Source organism: Myodes glareolus, chromosome 1, assembly GCF_982192425.1.
Source record: "Myodes glareolus chromosome 1, mMyoGla1.1, whole genome shotgun sequence".
In the NCBI taxonomy this organism is placed as follows: domain Eukaryota; kingdom Metazoa; phylum Chordata; class Mammalia; order Rodentia; family Cricetidae; genus Myodes; species Myodes glareolus.
The window spans coordinates 39,128,343-39,150,800 of record NC_142026.1 but is presented as its reverse complement, the minus strand read 5'-3'; the positions used below and the strand labels follow the sequence as shown (position 1 = coordinate 39,150,800).

General features: G+C 34.1%; 1 protein-coding gene across 1 annotated transcript in view; it reads right to left on the bottom strand.

Annotated features, from left to right (window-relative positions):
* Positions 1-22,458, bottom strand: part of LOC146896094 (solute carrier organic anion transporter family member 6C1-like) — a 108,330-nt gene that overhangs the window by 30,760 nt on the left and 55,112 nt on the right. The window contains exons 8-9 of the mRNA XM_087905937.1: positions 16,310-16,505; positions 1,714-1,867 (exon numbers count right to left, since the gene is read on the bottom strand). Coding sequence (XP_087762063.1) covers positions 1,714-1,867; positions 16,310-16,505 — 350 coding nt within the window. The remainder of the gene's footprint in view (positions 1-1,713; positions 1,868-16,309; positions 16,506-22,458) is intronic.

Genomic DNA, 22,458 nt, shown 5'->3' with positions numbered 1-22,458 from the left:
AACTGAAATATATCTGTTTATCTAGATAACCTTCCTAATGTAATTATAAGTTTGATTATTATATATGACAATCTCTTAATCTGTATTGCTTAATTATACATTATATTTTCCAATGAGCTGCATAAACATAATACCTTTAACAAGTGTAGAAATTTACATAGAACAAAATTGACCTTAAGTTTGTATCACTAGTTTAAGATCCATACCACTGCAAAGTATTCATTTATATATCATATCCCCTGTTATTTGAAAAGAAACTATTATGAACTATCATTTTTGGGAATTTGGGTATAGTTTTTTTTCAAACTACTTTCTGCTGTTTATTGAGCAAAGTATTTTTAGGATTCACAGAGATCTTTTCAGAGGGTCTTGTTCCATCAAACCACATTAGCATGGAAGGAATCTACAGGTTCTTATCTTCTGTAGAAGCAAAAGCAGAACCTCTTTTCTGAAGTAACAAAATCCTTAGACTCAAATTTTGAGTAAGATACCTTTAAAATATATATGTTGGTTTAGCTTAGTAGCCTGTACAATGAAATGTCTTCCTGTTCTTAGCTCATTCACAGTCAAAAATTTCAAATATAACATAATAGTATACATAACGCAGACTCTGTGTATTTTCCATCTTTTCTCTATTATTCTTTTTCTCTATTGTTTTTTAATATTTTCTTTAATCTATGTCTGTCTGTACTATTTTATATTACTTTTCCTGTCTCTTTAAAGATTTTGTTTTATTTTTTAAAACTATTTTGTTCTATAACTGCCAATAACCATTTTTAAGTCTACATTCACCCTTTGTAGAAATGAGGCTGCTCATCAGTTTCCCAGATGCCCCTACACAAATCATTGCACAGAAGCTCTATCAATTAAAACACTGTTTAATCAATAACTTAGGCGTGTTCCCAGCTAGCTCTTATATCTTAAATTAACACATTTCTATTAATCAGTGTATTGCCACGAGTGTGTGACCTACTGGTATGCTTCCAGTGTCCTTCACCTTCAGCAGCTACATGACATCTCCTTGACTCTGCCTGATTTTTCTATATATCCTCTGTTCAGATCTCCTGCCTGGCTTTACTCTGCTAAGCCATTGGCTGAAATAGCTTCATTCATCAACCAATAAAAGCAATATATATGCAGAAGGATACTCCCCATCATAAGTAACTAACATTTTTAAGCATATTCAATTCAGTTATGTCATAGTTTTCTCCTTCGTATGGTTTCATCACTCACCATACAACATCACATATGTTTTGTGAAAGCCTTGTATATATGGTGAGATCTAGGGCATAATCAAAGAACTATGTACAGGGGGTGTAAAAGCTCAGCAGTAGAGTATTGGATTCAACACCCTATTAAAAAAGAAAAAAAACTTATCCATGTTTGAGTTACTGTGGAGCAGAAGTAGAGATATAGCAAGACGATACACCATAGACATTTTGAATCTCATCAGAAGGCACATTTGAAGGAAAGATGACTCGCAGGATGGGACCCGGTAACCTTTCGGTGTGTGAAAGATTGTGTTCAAAGTTCAGTAAGTGTTGCTCAAAAGGAATGCAGGAATCATAAATTAGGTTTTACTTCTCTATTTCAAAGATTAAGAACAAAGCAAATATGAAAGTAAATTTTACAGAGAGTTAGGAGTTGAATTTAATCACTAACTACTAATTAAGCCTATTACTAGAGAAGAAAAACACAATAAATAAAAGTTACCTTTTCATTGTGTAAATATTTAACAGCACGGCAACCTGCAAAGCATGCAGAGAAATACTCTGTATCATCTCTTCCACATATAGAGGCATAGAGTGTGCTTGAGCAATCACAGATCTCATTGCATGGAGCTGTGAGGTTTCCAAGGATACCTGTCCTGTGAAGTTGACATTAAATGTAATTATAACATCATCATTTAAATAATTGATGCATATAACAATATGTTAATAATATCCACAGATGTGCTCATTTAAATAATTATTTTTCACCGATTTACTAAAGTATAAAAACATAAAAAGGAAGTTTAAGACTGTACACCTTGATAGTCCTAGAGAGATGGCTTACCTCTTAACAGTACTTGTTGCTCTTCAGAGGACCAAAATTCCATTCCCATCATCCACAATGCAGCTCACAACCACCTACAACTCCAGTTCCAGGGAATCTGATGCCCTCTTATGGTCTCTACAGGTTCCAGGCATTTAAGTGGTTTATATCAATACATGCAAATGATATGTTTTGCTTTATATGGACATATGTTTCCATGGTTCTTGTGTTAAGTGTTAAAAGTAGAATATATAAATTGTGTGTAACTATTTTAGAATTATTTTACATGTGGTTGTGTTTTGTTGGAATGTATATTTATACTTTGTGTAAGTACAGCACCTATGGAAGCAAAATTTAGTCATTGAATCATTTGGAAATAGGTAAAGACAGTTATGATACCCAATGTGAGTCTTGGAAACCAAACCTGGGTCCTCTGAAAGGAGAACAAGTGTTCTTAAACACTGAGCCACTCTCTACCTACCTTTATCTTTTTTTAACGTTTTTAGAAACTACCAGTTTCTGAAAGTGGTTTATTGTAAGTAGTACAAAAGTCCTTGTGCTCACAAATCAGCTGGGAAACCAGAAACATTAAGTGCACAGGGGTTTCCTCTCAAATGAGTGGACTGTTAACTTTTTCTTCTATCAAGAAAGCTGAAAATTGGAGGAGAATAACAGCCATGTGATCTGTATTATCCATTGGGTAGGAAATATGATGATCTCAGAGCCAGCACCATAGGTGATATAAATAATCTTCACATTACATGTATAGCCATACGGTCGCCCAAGCTCCTACAACAAGGAAAACAGGTAGCGGATAGCCTGTATGATCTCTGGTCCGTAAGTATGACCATGCCATATCCTTCCTTGAGTTCTTTTTTTTTTTCAATTTTTATTTAATTTTATTTATTTATTTATTTATTTATTTATTTATTTATTTATTTATTTATTTATTTATTTATTTTAAATAACACAGGTAGCCTGTCTCTATATGCCACCTTCTTGGAAGAAACGAAGTGTACACTGAGTTGTCTTTCAATGTAATTATGCTTCCTTGTGTACTGGGGATGTTATTACTCTAGGAAAGTTGTTTTTGAAATTATACTGTGTTAGAATATGGTCAAATTATACCTCCTGGCATCAAAATACCCAAAATTTGACCAAAATTGACAAAGTTAATCAGGGCTGAGTTTTCATCCTCACCTCTCCCTGATTCATTTCCCTACCTGCAGTGACACCTACTGGTGCCAAAATGTGGTGCACATGGCTCTCTGAGAAGGTAAGGAACGTTTTCTTTAAAAAGCTATTGGGGTTGACTCCCAATTTTCTGAGAAACCGCCTCCCTGATTTTCAAAGTGGTTGCACAAGTTTGCATTCCCACCAGTAATGGATGAGTGTTCCCTTACTCCACATCCTCTCCAGTATAGTCTCTCATTGGTGTTTTTGATTTTAGCCATTCTAACAGATGTAAGATGGTATCTCAAAGTAGTTTTGATTTGCATTTCCCTGATTGTTAAGGAAGTTGAACATGTCCTTAAGTATCTTTTGGCCATTTGAAATAATTCTGTTCAATTCAGTACCCCATTTTTCAATTGTGTTATTCAGAATTTTAATGTCTAGTTTCTTTAGTTCTTTATCTATTTTGGAGATCAGACCTTTGTCTGATGTGGGGTTGGTGAAGATCTTCTCCCATTTAGTAGGTTGCCTTTTTGTCTTAATGATTGTGCCCTTTGCTTTACAGAAGCTTCTCAGTTTCAGGAGGTCCCATTTATCCATTGTTTCTCTTATTGCCTGTACTACTTGGGTTATATGTAGGAAGTGGTCTCCTGTGCCCATGTATTGCAGGCTACTTCCCACTTTTTCTTCTATCAGGTTCAGTGTGGTCAAATTTATATTGAGGACTTTAATCCATTTGTACTTGAATTGTGGGCATGGTGATAGATATGGATCTATTTGACAACCTGTTATGCAAACACCAGTTGTTAAAGATTATCTCTATTGCATGTACTGGCTTTTTGGGATCCTAGTCTGTTTGGATGCACACCTTCCTAAGCCTGGATGGAGTGGGGAGGGCCTTGAACCTGCCACAGCGTAGGGTACCCTGCCCTCTCCTAGGACTGGAGGGGGAGGAGGAAGGGTGAGTGGGGGAACAGGAGGGAAATGGGAGGAGGGAAGTAAGTGGAAATTTTAAATGGTATTTTTTATAAAGCAATAAAAAATAAATAAAACAAGGTCTGCTATGGGCTAAACTATCTTAGTACTATGTATCTTGACTTCTCCAAATGCCTGTGAAACAGAGTAAAAAAAAAAAAAAAACTAGAAAAAGAAGCTATTGGGGTTTCAGGAAGCTGAGGTCTCTCACTGAAAGGGGTTATATAAATGCTTGATAGAAGGGTACTAATGTGGATTCTTCTTAGCCGTTGGGAAAAATAATTATGTAAAATTATTGAAATGTTACTAAAATACAGACAAAATATTCAGAGCTATAGCTTTGCAACTTTATGAGCTTATGAACTGATATAAAGACATCCCATGGGAAAAGAGTTAAAATCCCTGTCAAGTATTTAAGAAAATGGGGAGGGGAAAGGAGAGAGAGAGAGAGAGAGAGAGAGAGAGAGAGAGAAAGAGAGAGAGAGAGAGAGAGAGAGAGAGAGAGAGAGAGAGAGAGAGAGAGAGAGAGAATTTTCTGCTACACACATCCTGGCAGGGCAGGCAAATGGGCTAAGCAGCTATTCAGATTCCAGTCCAGCCACACGGGTTTTTTCCTTGGTAGCTCACCCTCCTGCATGATTTGACCAGAACTCAGAGCTGCCTCTCTCATGCCTCCTGTCAGTCCTCCCTGCCCAGGGCTCACTAGTTCAGAGGAGTACCTGAGCTCCAAGGAATGACAGAAGGAATTCCATGACCTGCAGCAGGACCTAGGAAGAGGCTGAACAGACTTTTGTTTGTTTTTTTTGTTGTTTTTCTTTTTGTTTTTGTTTTTCCATCAAAGCTGGAATAGCTGCTTCTTCATGAGATAAATATATTTAAAAGAGACCATCTTCTACTACAGAAACAACTGCAGTTAAGACATAAAGCAATCAATTTGAAGCTGATTAAGTTTCCTGAGGTGTTGGTTTCAATATGTGGAGGACTTTCTCCTTTCCTGCTCATCAAATCAGTGCTTAAATGAGTACTTGGCTTTCATATTAGATTAAAAAAAAGAACAAAATTAAAATTTTCTGTCTAGGTCAGTGGGATATGCTTTTAACTGCCTAGCACTACTAAGGGTTTGACCCCACTCTTTAAGTTGCTTCCTGGAGACTCTTGGTTAAATTGTACAAGAAATTTAACACCTGAAATGCAACAGGAATTGTGAAACTCAACATTAACCCCCCTCATGTATATATTAGCACAGGAAGGATAGAGATACACTGACAATTTTCAACAACCTAACTTGAGAGAAAAGAAATATTGCAGAAGGGTTGTCCATGTAGAAAGGGTGCATGAATGGAAACATTTGTAACAGTGAAGCTGGTGGAACTTAGTAAACAGAAGTTGGAAAGGGTGGGACATGAGGGACTTGGACACCAAAATGGAAAAGAATCAAAATGGCGTCAGGCTTGCGAAAGTTTGATCAATGTTGGCAAAGTCAATCTGAACCGAGATTTCATTTTGACCTCCTGGCAATTCATCTCCCGACTTGCATGACACCTTTAGAGACCCCTCAGTTTGTGATCGCACTGCTGCTTCTAGTATTCAGGAGCTTCAAATGTTCTCCACATTTGATTCACTTTATTCTAGTGTGTGTGTGTGAGAGAGGGTGTGTGTGTGTGTGTATAATTTGATGAAAGTCTTGTTTCAATCTTTTCCCTTTTATATTTTTTATTTTCTTATTACTAATATAAACACTGTTAGGTGTTGAATATGGTCAGAAAAAGTTTGTTTGTAAATACTATTTTCAAATGTCTTTTTATAATCTATGTCTTGATTTAAAAATAAAAGTCCTTTAAAGCCTGGCATAATACCGTTCATTCCAGGATTTGGGAGGCAGAGACAAAGACAGATGAATCTCTGTAAGTTTGAGGTCATCTTATTCTATATAGTGAGTACAAGAAACACCATGTATACATAGTATGACCCTGTATCAAGCCCTCCCCCAGGAAAAATAAAACAGAAAAAGAAATCCTTGAAAGGACAGGTAATTTTTATGAAGTCCAACTTGCAATGTACTTCCTAGGTTATATGTTTTATGTAATGTGAAAGAAATCCTAGCCAACTTGAATATCAAAAAGATTTCCCTCATATTTTTAGAATATTATATTTTAATTGATACTTAGAGTTCATTTTAAATTATTCTGTATAATACAAAGTGGGGATCCATGTTCATGTCTTTTCATATAGATATCTAGTGGTCCCAACTCAATAGCATTATTACATCTTTATTTTTAGTATATTTTATTTGTGAGTATGCATGTGTCTGTATAAGAGTATGTGATGGAAGTAGGTACCCTCAGACACAAAAGAGGATGTCAGGTACCCCAGAGCTGGTATAAGAGGCAGATCTGATATAACTGAAATGGAGATTGGATCCAAATTCATGCTCTCTGGAAGAATAATAAGCATTCTTTATCATGAGCTATCTCTTTAGCCTTGTTAATAAAACTTATATATAATATGAATTTTGTTCTTTAAACTTTTTTGGTTTTTAGATTATAACATAGTTACATTTATCCATTCCCTTTCTTCCTTCCAAGCCTTGCTCATTCTCCTTCAAATTTATGGCTTATTTTTTCAGTAAATGTTATTGTATGCATCTGTGCATATGCATATACATGCACATATATTTCTAAATATGTAATCTGCTCACTATATATGACTCTAACTTTATGTATTTTTTAAGGGCCAGTCAGCTAATAGTAATTCTGTAAATGACTCTAGAATCTCTACTTCATTGCATCTTTACCCTTCCCAAATATCAAACTTCTATACATACATATGATTCTATTCATATACTCTTTATTATAGTCCACCGACATGCTTTTAATAATTGCTTGATTGATATAGCTCTGCAATTCTTATTGAAAGCAAATAGATTTAGTCTTCTAATTTTGTCTCTTTTTGACCATTTTGTATTTCTAGGTCCTTGCATATCAATGACAATATAGGGTTTTATTGCTAATATCTACAAAGGACAGCCTGATGAGATTTTGTTGTCATTAAATTTGAGTACAGAGCAAAATTTGTGAAGGAGTCAAATATTCATAAAAAATAAATCCTCCAATTTAATAACATGGAGTAGCTTTCCTTTAAAAATGTCTCAAATTACTTTCACCAATATATTGTAATAATCAGTATAGAGTTATTACATTTACTTTACATCATTGATAATAACATTTTCAATACTTCTAGCTCTTTTTATATAATATGTGAAAGTTATATCTTTTATAATGAATTTAAGAAACTTGTTTTTTATAATAACTGTTTTCTACCCATTTGTAGGTAGCTTATCTATTTTGACAGACATATGTATGTATGTACGTATGCATGTATGTATGTATATATTATTCTGAGAGGGCATAGATTTTCTAGACATGTAGTAATTGTGCAAATAGACAATCAGGGACCTACAGCCCCAGTCACAGAGAATTATAGATTCTAATATATTGAGCTTGTATTTTATAATTACCCTCAACTCAATATTTAGTTCTAGTGCCTTCTTAATTTTCTACAATCATATTTTCTTTAAATATAGTTTTATTAATAAAGTTTATGCAAAGTTCCCTTTATCTTTCTATAGTTAATTTAGCAAAACTACTTGCATAATTTGAAAAGAAAATATCGAAAACCAAATCATTGCAATTCTGATCAGCTTGTGTTTTAACCCCTGAGTATTCTCTGTCTGCTTTAGTAAACCATCACAGGCTAGGAGCTTTCAGCAATACTATTTCTGGGGCTATGAAATTAAGGACCAAGATGCTTGTCTAAGTTAGGGTTTGGGTTTTGGTTTGGTTTTCATTTTTGAGACAGAGTTTCTCTGTGTCACCCTGGGTGTCCTAGAACTCAATCTGTCTGTAGGGCAGGCTGGTCTTGAATGTCCTCATGCTGGTTTCAAAGGTAAGGTTTAAGCTACCATGCTCAGCTATAGTTAGACTTTCTATTGCTGTGATAAAACATCATGACCAGAAACAACATGGGAAAGAATTTTTTCCTTACAACTGTCATATCACATGTCATCACTCTAAGGGAATGAATTCAAGGCAGGGATCTAAAGGTGGAGCCCATGGAGGAGTGCTGCTTCCTGGTTTGCTGAGTTTGCTTCCTTATATACCAGGTCCACTTCCCATAGTAGTATGATCTGTAATGGCTGTGCCCACCTATTTTAATCAATAATGATAAATACTGCTCCACGGGCTTCCTAGATGCTGATCTTATGGAAGCGTTTCTTCATTTAGGCTCTCTCCTCTTAGATGCTGCTAGCTTATGTCAAATTGACAAAACAATAACCAGAATAATTCCAGAGGAACAGATTCCATATTTAGTGATTACATACATACTAGATTACAGAGGACCACTTTTTCAGTGTATTCCCACATGGACTAAAGAGTACTGGCACTGGAAACTTCTGCATGTGAGAAGACTAAGGTGATTCACAAAATCTTCATCTTCATGTTCTTAACTAAGACTAGCATCCCCAAAGTTCCAACTAACATTGTAATACATGTGTTCAAACCATTAAGTTGTGAAAAATTAGCCAGATTAAAAACATTCACATAATAAATTTTAAGCATAAAGGTAACTATAGTAACTCATAATCCCATAAAGAATTGAAGTACTAATCTCTAAATTTCAGTTTTACTAATTTATTTAAAAGTAAATATTGTATGTCTTATAATAAACTTTATTGAAACACACTCCTGTGTTTTTAGTATATTTGTGTATATGTGAAATTACCATGGTAGTCATTTAATAGAAACTTTTATCATCCTCCTTTCTCCCTCATTTCACTCTTTCATCCAACCATTTTGTCTTCCTCTCTCTCTTCTTTTCCTTACTTCTACCCTGTCTCTTCTTCTTCTGTGAGACAGATTGTTCCTCTATAGCCCAAACTGCCCTAAGCTCATGATATAACCAAAGTTGATCCTCAACTCATAGTAATCCTTCTCCCTCAGTTTCCCATTTGTTGTAGAACATTTACAATATCTCAATGTAACAGATGTTGAATTCTATCAATTTCTTTGGCTATCTGTAGTTTATTACTTGTATATTTTGAACGTCTGATCTCTGTCTATTGTGAGGTTAGTGAAGATTTTTTTTTCATTCTGTACCCTGTCGTTTTGTCTTTTTGACCGTGTCCTTTGCTTTACTGAAGCTTTTCAGTTTCAGGAGGTCCCATTTCTTAATTGTTTCTCTCTGTGCTGCTGGAGTTATATTTAGGAAGTGGTCTCCTGTAACAATGCATTTAAGTGTACTTCCTACTTTCTCTTCTATGAGGTTCAGTGTGGCTGGCTTTAAGTGAGGTCTTTGATCCACTTGGACTTGAGTTTTGTGCATGGTGACAGATATGGGTATATTTTCTTTCCTCTACATGTTGATATTGAGTTATGCCAGCACCACTTGTCAAAATTACTTTCTTTTTTCCATTTGATATTTTTTGCTTCTTTGTCAAAAATCAGGTGTTCGAAGATGTGTGGATTGTTATCCGGGTCTTCTATTTGGTTCCATTGGTCCTCTTCTCTGTTCTTATGCCAATACCAGGCTGTTTTCATACTGTAGTTCTGTAGTAGTGTTTGAAGTCAGGGATTGTGATGCCTCCAGAAGTTTTTCTTTTTTTTTCCTTTTATAGGATTGTTTTGGCTATCCTGGGATATTTGCTTTTTCATATGGGAGTACCATTCTTTTGAGGTCTTTGAAGAATTTTTCTGGAATTTTGATAGGCATTGCATTAAATCTGTAGATAACTATTGGTAAGATTGTCATTTTTTTACTATGTTAATTCCTTCTACGCAGGATCATGGGAGATTTTTCCACTTTCTGGTGTCTTCTTCAATTTCTTTCTTCAACGATTTAAAGTTCTTGTCATACAATTCTTCCACTTGTTTGGTTAGAGTTACTCTGAGATATATTATGCCTTTTGTGGCTATTGTGAAGTGTGTTGTTTCTCTGATTTCTTCCTGAGCCTTTTTAGCATCTGTGTATAGGAGGGCTACTGATTTTTTTTTTTGGTTAATCTTGTTTCCTGTTACATTACTGAAACTGTTTTTGAGTTGTAGAAGTTCCTTGGTAGAATTATTGGGATCTCTTATGTAAACTATCATATCATCAGTAAACAGTGAGAGTTCGACTTCTTTTCCAATCTGTATTCTCTTGATCTCCTTTTGGTGTCTTATTGCTCTAGGTAGGACCTCAAGAACTATATTGATTAGATGTGGAGAGAGTGCACAAACTTGTCTTGTTCCTGATTTCAGTGGAATCGCTGAGAGCTTCTCTCCATTTAGTTTGATGTTGGCTGTAGGCTTGCTGTATTTTGCCTTTATTATGTTTAGGTATGTTCCTTGTTTCCCAGCTCTCTCCAAGACCTTTATCATGAAGGGATGCCGTATTTTGTCAAATGCTCTTTCGGCATTTAATGAGATGATCATGTGTTTTTCATTTTTCAGCTTGTTTATATGGTAGATTATATTGACAGATTTTCATATGTTGAACTATCCCTGCATCATAAAGCTGACTTGATCATGCTGGATGATGGTTCTGATGTGTTCTTGGATTCGATTTGGCAGTGTTTTATTTAGTATTTTTGCATCAATGTTCATGAGTGAGATTGGTCTGCAATTCTCTTTCTTAGTAATGTCTTCTGTGGTTGGGTTTCAGGGTAATTATAACCTCATAAAAAAGAGTTTGGCAATGTTTCTTCGGTTTCTATTGTGTGGAATAATTTGAGGAGTATTGGTTATTGGTATTAGTTTTCTTTGAAAGTCTTGAAGAATTCTGAGCTGAAACCATTTGGTCCTGGGCTGCTTTTTTTTTATGTTGGGAGACTTTTGATGACTGTTTCTATTTTTTCAGCAGTTATAGGTCTGTTTAATTTGCTTGTCTGGTCTTGATTTAATTTTGGTAAGTGATATTTATCCAAGAAGGTTGTCTGATTCCTTAAAGTTTTCCAATTTTGTGGAATACTGGTTTTTGAAATATGTCCTGATAATTCTCTGTATTTCCTCCATGTCTGTTGTTATGTTCCTCTTTTCAATTCTGATTTTGTTAATATGGGTAATCTCTCTCTGTCTTTTGGTTAGTTTGGATAAAGGTTTGTCTTTTTTGTTGATTTTCTCGACGAAGTAAATCTTTGTCTCATTGATTCTTTTTATTGTTTTCTTGTTTCTATTTTGTGGATTTCAGCTCTCACTTTATTTCCTGACATCTAGTTCTCTTAGGTGAATTTGCTTCTTTTTATTCTAAAGTTTTCAAATGTTCTGTTAATTCACTAGTGTGGAATTTTCCCAGCTTCTTTATGTAGGCGTTTAGTGCTATGAACTTGCCTCTTAACACTGCTTTCATTGTGTCCCATAAATTTGGGTATGTTGTGTGGTCATTTTCACTAAATTTTAAGGAAGTCTTTAATTTCTCCCTTTATTTCTTCCTTGACCCATTGATGATTCACGTAAGCATTGTTTAATTTCCATGTGTTTGTGGGGTTTTTGGAATCAGCATTTCTGTTGACTTCTCGTTTTATACCATGGTGATCTGATAAGGTACATTGGGTTATTCCAATTTTTTTGTATTTGTTGAAGTTAGTTTTGTTACTGAATATGTGGTCAATTTTTGAGAAGGTTCCATAAGGGGCTGAGAAGAACATATATTCTTTTTTGTTTGTACGGAATAGTCTATAGATGTCTGCTGAGTCCATTTGAGTCATAACATCTGTTAGTTCTCTTATTTCTCTGTTTACTTTTTGTCTGATTGACCAGTCCAGTCGTGAGAAGGGGAAGGAATGTTGGAGTCTCCCACTATTAGTGTGTGGGGTTTAATGTATGATTTAAGCTTTAGAAGTGTTTCTTTTACATATGAAGTTGCTCTATATTTGGGGCATAGATGTTCAGTATTGGAATTTCCTCTTGATGAATTTTTCCTATGACTAATATGAAATGACTTTCTTTGTCTCTTTTGACTGATTTTAGCTTGAAGTCTACTTTTTTAGATATTAGGACAGCTACACCCACTCGTTTCTTAGGTTCATTTGATTGATATATTTTTTCCCAACCCTTTTACTCTGAGAAGATGTCTCTTTTTGAGGTTGAGATGTGTTTCTTGTATGAAGAAGAAAGGATTCTGTTTTCATATCCAATCTGTTAGCTAGTGCCTTTTTATAGGTAAGTTGAGTACATTTATATTAAAGGATATTAATGACCATTGATTGCTATCTCCTGTTAATTTAGATATCATTGGTAGTGATGTTAATTTGTGCATTTTTCTTTTCTTTAAGATTTGCTGCTATGAGACCATCAATTGTCTGTGTTTTTGTTGGTGTAACCAACTTCCTTGGGTTGGAGTTTTCCTTCTAGTAAAAAATTAAATATTATTAAAGGACTGTTATAGTCTGTATGTTTAAGTTTCACTTTCTCTTACTTCTGATACATCTCTTTTTTTTCTTTTTTCTGTTGTTTATTTTGTTGTTGTTGTTGTTTGATCTTCTAGACACAGTTTCTTATGTATCTCTGACTGTTCTGGAACCAACTTTGTATACCAGGCTGTATGCCTCTACTTCCCTGAGTGGTGGCATTAAAGGTATGTGCTACGACTGCCTGGCTTGTTTCTAGTATATCTTTACTTAGTTTCTACTAATTTTTTTCTAGTTCTATACATTTTGCTCTCATTGTTAGATGGCCTGTATGAAGTCTTTCTGTATTGATGACATAATTATTTATTGATATAGAATATGTGCTGATTCATTCATCGTTAGTGTTTTGATATAGTTGTACATTATTTTGTTTATCTTACTAGTTTATAATATTTTATTATTTTTATTAGTTTTGTTGTCAAAATGAACACATGTAATTATTTTTCAATGTAAAGATATGTTGATACAGATTTTATTACCTAAAGTATATTCTATCCTAAATAATGCCTCTCTTTCTGAAAAGAAATATATTTTAATAGGTGTTAGATATAATATAGATTAAAGTCTGTGAGGTGCACTTATTTTACAGTGCAGTTTAAAACTAATGTTACTTTGATTTATATAACTGTGTTATTTGTGCTTGAGAATCATGAGACATTTAAATCTCCACAATTATGTTACAAGATTTTTAACACTCTTTATGTTTAGTGATATTTGGTTTATGTAGTTGTGTATTTTATGTAGTTGCATTGATATATTTGTTTTCCTAACCGTATAGGATGCCCCACTAATAAAAAGAGTATTTAATTTTGAAATAAGAATTATCAGAATGATTATGCATCAATGCTTATGACAAACTCATGATCAACTATGTCTTTTCCTTTTGCAACAGATACCTTACTTTTATTTAGCACATAAATGGATAATTGAAATAAAAGCAATTTACTATAGCAAACCTATTGTGTGGATGGCATATCAGACAAGCATATTATATAAGTGTGCTTCCTTTCTGAAATTGTTCTTAAACCCTCATTTCTTGCCTGATAAAGGCTGGGATGGAGACATGACAGCTTTGATTGTCATGGCCAGGACTGCGGAAGTCAGAGTAAAACTACTGCATTATAGAGCAACAAGGCTGAAATAGTTCACTGAATGAACACTGTGATGTGACCTACCAGTCCTTTCTAAGTTCATAAAGCTTTCTTGAAGTGAAATAAGTAAATAAACTCAGTGTTGTTGAGCACACATTTGCTTCCTTCATATGTCACTTGTCACCAAGTTAACAAGAACATGATACCACTCTGAGCAAGGAATATTGGTCCTATATGAGTATTGAAATATTATTTAAAACTATACATAGGGCTTGAACTATTGTTCAGTTGACATAGTGCTTCTTCAGAATAACAAAGTCTTGGCTTCTATCCTGAGAATGGCAAAAGCCAGGCGTAATGCTTGGGAGGTGGAGGTTAGAGGGTTATCTTTGGTTACACTCTTCATTTAATTTAAGCCTAGGATACATGAGACCCTTTCCTAAAAATAAAATAAGGAAAAACTCTGGGTTTGATAAACTATCAGAGAACTCATTTCATGCCTGGACAAGATTGATTATTCCTTTCTTAGTAGCCATTAATTGTCTACAGTTCTTAACAAGACAAAATCTATAGGTCACAGCAAATTCATCAGCCTCCATTATTATCCAGTCTATCTTGTTCACCAGTGTCTCAATCAATCTCTCCAAACCACTTGTGTGCAAATGTTTCCCTCGCCCTAGCAGAACAGCATTGCCGGTGAGCTTACAAATTCTCAGACATGTCTTGTTAGAAATTAAAATAATTAGATGCAGGAATCTATGTTTTAACATGTGTTCTAGGAAATTTGATAATGAAGTTTTTTTTAAAAAAAAACATGGTTTTTAAGAAAAAAATGTAAGCATTCACGAATGAGAATACACCTAATGCTTGTAATCCAGCAGTCTAGTTTTTTATATTGTGAAAGACAACTTTTATCTCTCCTGTGCTCTGTCAACTAGAAGGAAAAATTTTTCTAAACTTTTGCATCAAAAGATAGAGTTTGATCATATTTATAACATACCATTTATATACGAAAATAAACATAAATTTAAAGCATTTTACATTCTTTGGAAAATTCTATTTTACTGTAAGGCAGAAATATAACTCCCACTTTGTCCTAGCACCACAATATTTATTGTACATATAGAGATCTTTTACATAATGTACAATTAAGTAAAATTGGATGATGGCTTAAATTTTATTTCCCAAAAATATATTTTTCAAACATGTAACATCCCTCACAGATTGGAATATCTACACACATTAAGTTTCTAAGTATTTATAATGTATCACTGAGCCATCTATTTTAAATCTTATAAAGATGTTTAGGAAGGACAATACCACCATATTTATTTTGGCTTTCAAATAAATATTTTATTTTGACATTGAGTCCTCCAACTTGGTTTCATTGTTTTGATTTTTAAAGGAATGTATTGTTCACTCATGACCTTTTGCTTTTATTGTGAAGATTTTTACTGGAGAAAATGTCATAATTCTATTTTAATTCAAATATATTTTGAAAAGATATTATATGAATTATAAATAATTTTCAAACAAATTTGTAGAGAAGTGGCATGTTTATAACATTTAGCATTCATATATATGAGGGTCAATAGTACCTTTGCTGAGGCATTAAGTGTGAAATATTTTAAATGTAAATGTTTTTGTTTACCTTGGATATTTGAGAAGTTTATTTGGGGAAATTATTAGTTTATTTGCTAACAAATTTTTAAAAATAAAATGTGTTTTCCTTTTTTGTTTTTGCTGGGATGAGGAATCATTTAACACTTAGTATTTTTGTGTTCTGAGATTTTTTTCAGTTCACATGTCATTAATTCCTCAACTGAATTTTCATTTTCAAATATTTCTTCACTGCACAGCATGATTGTTCCACCAGATCAACAAAAAGATTTTCAAAGGAAAGGATTTTAATTTTTTCAAGATTTGAACTTACCATTTTTTTCAGTTACATGTATGTCTTTTTTTTTTTTTTTGCTAGGTCTACAAATTCACAACCTTGGCTCCATTTGTAAGAGAAGTGAAGCTAAAGTCATGTTTTCTAACCCTGGGGCCAGCTCCAGGAGCATGTACTGGACACTGGTTTGCTGTAAGCTACTTCATTAAAGGTGAAAGTGCTCTTGTTCTCTTTTATTCTTTCACTTGCTTATCCTTTGGTTTTCAGTTGCATTTCTGTTGTACAACATTTAATATTAACCTATGCCAAACGCTTTGAACTTTTGCATATGTAAATTAAAGTGTTCCTGTGCAAGCTCGCAGATACTTTAAACCCACCCTTGATGTCTACAAGAATGCTGACAGATCAGTTCAAGAACAAAAGGTCAAATCACTGTATACATATTCTTATACCATCTTGTACTTGTTGCATACCTTAACACAAAGTTCAAGTTTTGATTCTAAATCATTTATGAATACATGGCAAACATATCTCTATTAGTTAAGTACCATTAATATAGAGTAAAACTGTGTTTGATGATTCATTTATATATTTAATAACTCCAATAATTATATAAATATATATTGTTACTGGAATATTTTTCTGGAAAGCATCTCCTTAATTATGAGATAAAAAGGTAGTACACAAACTTATATTTACCCATCATAATCCTCATTGATTCCTGCAAATTTCACTGTTTCACATTTTACAAAAAGGATTAATACAAAAAGTGCAAGTGATACAAAAGTTGTCACCGCTGTAAATCTTATTTTGTTCTTACAAGACATTTCCAATCTGTCAACAATTATACCTCCCAAAAATTGGCCGATTATACATCCTGAAAGTATCATTATTCCTGAGAAAAGAAAAAAGAATTCTGTTCAAAAGGAAAATGATGAGAATACAGAAGAAATACACATAGGTGAAAATCCATTTAATCAAATACAGATTTTAAAAACAAAACAAAACAAAACATAAAACCTAGAAGATGTGGTATCTGAATAAACCTGGATTTTCTGATATATATATATATATCTTGTGCATGGGAATGGAGTCATTATAGGTCTCTTGGATTCTGGTAGAGAAGGTAATGTGTTGCTCCAATACACTGGATATCCAGTACAGACTAGGAACTTAGTCCATACCACACTGAAGTTAAGTGAGAGATGTTATTATTAGCTATTTGAATGCATGCTTTTTTCAAGAGACTTAATTAAAATAACAGGCTTTCTCAAACAATCTTATAAACTAGAGTCAGATCATCCTAGTCCCAGAGAACTCTCATAGATGGTCAACATGAACAGTCTAACAATGCGAGAATCCAGAATACCCAGGATCAGCTATGGTTTTTCTACTTTAGCATAAAACACTTGGAAAGAGAAAATCACAGGGAAAATATAAGTTGAAAACAAAAGCAGTAAAAGAGAAGGAATAGAAAAATAGAAAGCACTCAGAATAATAAAGTGCACTCACAGATTTCTACACTCCAATCATATCCAAATGTAGACCACTGTGTGTAGAAGTAATGGGTAGAGAAAAAAATACTAGTAACAACACAAAAGGACAATTAAATCATATCATAATAAATACATAACATGAAATGTTCCATAAAAATGGAAAAATCAAAAAATATCATGTAATATTAATTTAAGGTGTGTTACATTTGTTCAAACTATAAGACATTTGTTTAATGATGCAAAAATGTATTACATACTTTAATGTTGCATTTGTCTAACTCTGTGAAGTTGTGTTACTCTGTGCTTGTTTCGATTACCTGATGTGTCTACTAAATAACTGATTGGCCAATAGCAAGGCACGAGAAAGGAAAAGGCAGAGTTGGCTTTCAGAGAGAATAAATAAGAAGAGAAAACGGGGGAGGTGTATATCGAGAAACAGAAAAAGGAGGAGAGACAAGCTCAAGGTGCCAGCCTCCCAGCTACAAAACCAGAATGCCATAGAATAAGAAGTAAAGAAAGCTATACAAGGTAATAGAAAGATAAAAGCCCAGAGGCAAAAAAAGCTGGTATATTCATATGTAAGAATAAGCCTCAGTGGGATTTATTTTGGAGTTGGGTGGTGAATACCCCAAGACCAAAGAGTCAAAGGGTAAAAAAGAAACAATAACACTTTGGTGTACCAATGTGGGGCTCAAATTTGCAGAGGGCCTAAGAATTCTTGAAAAGAAAAAGGAAAAAAAATACAGCTCCTTTAAGAAGTTCTGCCTAAGAGTAGAAAATGTAAACAACATTTTCTCACATAAAGTAAAAACAAAAATCTGAGTAAAAACACCTGCCACAGCACAGGACACTGACATTCCAAAGATGGGAGGCTGAATGTAGTTCCTGGTCAAAGATATCTCTGACCAGGTAACAAGCTTTAGGCATGGCTCTTATGAACTTAGAAGCATATAGAGCCAGCCACAAGTGCCATTTCAAGAACCCAACTGTAACTTAGCAGTTCAAAGATTCCTCACAAGATGAAAACAGTCTAAAAGTTCTACAGGAAAAAAGATTCAGGTTAAAACAACAACAAAAGAAAAAACAACCAAATCAAACCTTCTGAACAAGTTCCAGTGTGTTTTACAACATGCATAGGCTTAAGAAGCAAAGAATGTGGGTATAGACATCATGGAGAGATAACGGAAAAATAATAAAATAAAGTCTTAGAAAGTAAAATTACTATAAAATAAAAAAAGCTATTGGTCAATAGAAAACACACAGTTAATCTGGATCCTATATAACATTATCTGGTTCAGAATTTTCTGAATGTTGAAAAGCTGCTAAGAGACATGAGATTGAACTAGGATTAAATTTATTAAATAAACCAATCTAGATACTTAAGAATGCCTTAACTTTAAAATGGAAGTCAAAAAATGCCGCTGTCAAATGGAGGTTAAGAATAATTTGCAGAAGAGGTTTTGCTTTTGTTTCCAAAAGAAATGAGAGGCTATAGATTCTTTTAGGGTTAATATGGATCAAATTTGAACCATAGAGAACTCCTGAATTTTTACAGGAGATATTTATATATCACCAAAGTTTACCACTGGTCTTTGCAGTTCTTGGCAATTATCTCAATTTTCTCTGGCACACCAAAGTGTTCTTCACCCTCAGACAAAAGAAAACTGTCTAAATAATATGATACCAACATTCCCAAGAAGTGGGGTAGGGTTTTTTTTTTGGTTATTTTGTGGATTAAAGATGTTTGTTGTCATTTATGGTAATATAGGAATACAAGAATTTACAATAAAAAGACAACTATTAATCACAGATATTTTACATTTTATGCATTTTGGTATATTGTTACAAATTTTAAAATATATTCATTACATTGTTTTTATGTTTCTACTCTATTTGGCTTATTGTGATTATGCAATTCCTTAAAAATATAATGTGTAATTTCGTGATGGCGTTAGTAGTTAGTCTATATTAAACCCGTAGTCACAGTATTTGTGTTTCCTGGTTATATTTAGATAGAAATTTTTACTATAGATATTATATTTAGATAGATAGATAATTTTCAAAAACTTTAAAGACCTATAAAATATGGCATTTAGATGTCTAGTAACCTAAAATTTTTCAAGAAAATGAGACATATCTGTTCCAGGGGGCACCAATTTACTTCACAAAAGGATAGTTGGTATCAAAGAAACTCCATAAGAGCGTGCTTTCATTGTGTCAAGACTAGCCATTTGGGCAAGAAACAGCTTTTCCCTTGACTGCTTCACTGTGTGCTGAATCAAGTAGATACACAGGACCCACTGGAAAGCAACTGTTGAACTCTGCCAAAACAAGGTGATATGGTCCTTCAGCATTCCTGCTTCATGGAAGAATCTGCCAGACATTTTGCAGGTCACAGAGAAAAGCAATTGATGAACTCTGGCAATACAAGGTGGGACAGTCATTCAAATTTCTTGCTTCACTGACAAGTCTACCAGATCCTCCAGGTCTGTAAGCTGAAGATGGATGCCCCAATATTATAGAGTAACTTTGACTGACTGTTCAGGCAGTAAGATGTGTCTGTCATTTCTAGAGATTTGGAATTTTTTTGCAATGCACTTCCTGTTTCCTTAAATAATATTATATCCTTATGGGGCCTTTGATGGAGTTTAAGACTATAAAGTTACAGTTATAGTTTTTCTTATTTATGGTAGAAAATAAATTAGGTATAGACCTTTGGATGCACTAAAGATAGAATAGAGAAAGGAGTATTTTCTTTGAATTTGTGAGATACAAATGCATTGGACACTGTAAATGTAATCCTTACTTGATAATTGTTCTTATTGTATATAGTCTTAATATGCTTAAAATAAAACCTTGTTTTTATTTAGACAGAGAAGGGAATGTTGTGGAGTATTTATTTAAGATGTATTGCATTTGTTTATGCTGTGGTACATTTGTCTAATGATGAAAAAAATTTGTTTCATTCTTTTATGTTGCATTAGTTTAAATCTGTTAAGTTGTGTTACTATGCCTGACTAAAACGCCTGTTTGGTCTAATAAATAACTGAATGTCCCATACCAAGGCAGGATAAAGGCTAGGCAGGGCTGGCATACAGAGATAATAAAGAGGAGGAGAAATCTGGAGAGAGGGAGGATCAAAGAATCGAGAAAAGGTGGAGAGGAGAACTCAAGAAGCTAAGCATCCAGCTATGCAGTCAGCCATGGAATACCAAGAAAAGAAAGCAATACAGAAATATAGAAAAATAAAAGTACAGAGGCAAAAGATAGATTGAATAATTTAAGAAAAGATGACTAGAAACATTCCAAACTTAGGCCCAGCATTCATAATTAAGAATAAGCTTCCCTGTGATTTATTTAGGAGGTGGGTGGTGGGAACCCCACAGACAAAAGACTAAAGAGTACTAGTTAAAAAAAACCAACATCAAAACAAAGCAAGAAATAAAGGAGACATTAGAAAAAGAAAAAAAGAGAAAAGTGGATAAGAAAACTTAATTGAAAAAATAAATGTCAAGTCCAAGGTGGTAGAATAGGGAAACTCGGCATTATTTTTTTTTCTTTTCTGGAAAAGAAATATAGACTTGGACTTGGAACTTGTCATGGAAGGAAAAGAGGATGAGAACTGGGAGTTGCACGGAAAATGAAATCTGACACATTGCACAAACAAAGAAAGCTGAGCAATAATGTGGCTCCCAGGAAACAAAATTAGCAGAGACGTGGACTCTGTGCTCCTAGTCTGTAACTGACAGTAGAAGCCAGGACTTGGCACAGAAGGCTGTATCCTGTGGACAAGTAGCCTAGAATACCCAACCTTAAATCTCAAAACAAGCTACTTTCACAAAAGAAATTAACAAGAAAATCAGTGTAAAATCTTACTGTTAGAGTCTCTAGTGTCAGGGATTTAGCCACTATGAGACAGAGTTGCATTTTACTTCTACTGGAGACCTCAGTGTATAACTGGGTAAGCAGTGACCAAAAGCAAAGTGAGCTAAGTTATACCCCCATATCTTTGATGAAATATACTGACAGATTTATGTTCACGCACATTGTGAGTGGCATTCCAGGATTTTCCCCTTGTCTTGGATGCTTCCTATACCCTAGGAAGTAAAAAATAAAAATCTTCAGAGCAAAAGTCTCCTTTCAGAAGAGTCTGTATGCGTACAAATTTACTGTTCAGTGAGAAGAGCTTGCTGTAGCCCAAATGTTGTCTATTTTTCCATTGTATAGAATAAAACATCTTTAGTGAAGATATGCTTAATGTAGCTTTTTCCTCCTATGCACATACAGTAAGGCAGTCTCGCTCCTCTTCTATCAATATCTATGCTTAAGGCATTGAAGCCAAGACTCTACAGAGTACACTGTCCTAGTACACTCAGCATGCCCTGACTTTGTAAATGTTGGACATAGCGCGCTTCTGTTCTCACTTGTTTAGTGACAGATGAGATATAGAACAATCTGAAAATACAACCTACTCTTGTCACCTTACTCATTGAAACATTCAATTCTAAAAGATTCAGAGAGATCTTAGCCAGGAAGATGATTTCACTTAATTTTTCCTTCGTTTATTTTCATTTTAACATGGATTTTTATTTCTTGTTATTTTTTCTCCCTTTTATTTTAATTTTTTGATTTTTCTTCTCTTCTCTGTTTTCCTTTCAATGTTTTCTTTTCCTTCTTTTTATTTCTATTTTTATCCTTTATGGTTTTTTATTACTTTTTTCTTTTTTTATTTATTAAATAATGGGGATTTTCATGTATTTTAGGCAAGTGTTCCAGGATGGAGTGACAGTACCAGTCTTTCAATTTCTTGTTTTATTTATCTATTTTTATTATTTTAAAAAGTCATTCTCCCTTTCTCTTCTCTCCATCCCACAACAACTGGGCATTAACCCAGGGTTTGGTGTACACTGAAATGTTATTGTGCCCCCTGTTATATTTTCTGAAGAGTTAACTTAGTTCCACTCAAAACCCAGCCTTTCTTGAAATCTAGTTGGTATTCTACTTGATGAAATGGAGAAAGGACCCTACCTGTTCACCAGTACAGACTGTAGGGGAAGAGACTTAACGATACTGGATTCCCTTCTGTACCACTGGTTAATAAAGAAGCTACTTCAGCCTATGGCAGGGAAGAATAGAGCTAGTGGGAGGGCACTGAACTGAATGCAGGGAAAAAGTCAAGTCAGAGTGACACCATGTAGCTGCCAAAGGAGACTGACACCAGAACCATACCAGTAAACCACAAGCCTCTTGGTAAAATATAAAATAATAGAAAGTTTTAATTTAAGAGGGAAGAGCTACCTAGAAATATGCCTGGGCCATAGGCCAAACAATGTTGTAATTAATGCAGTTCTG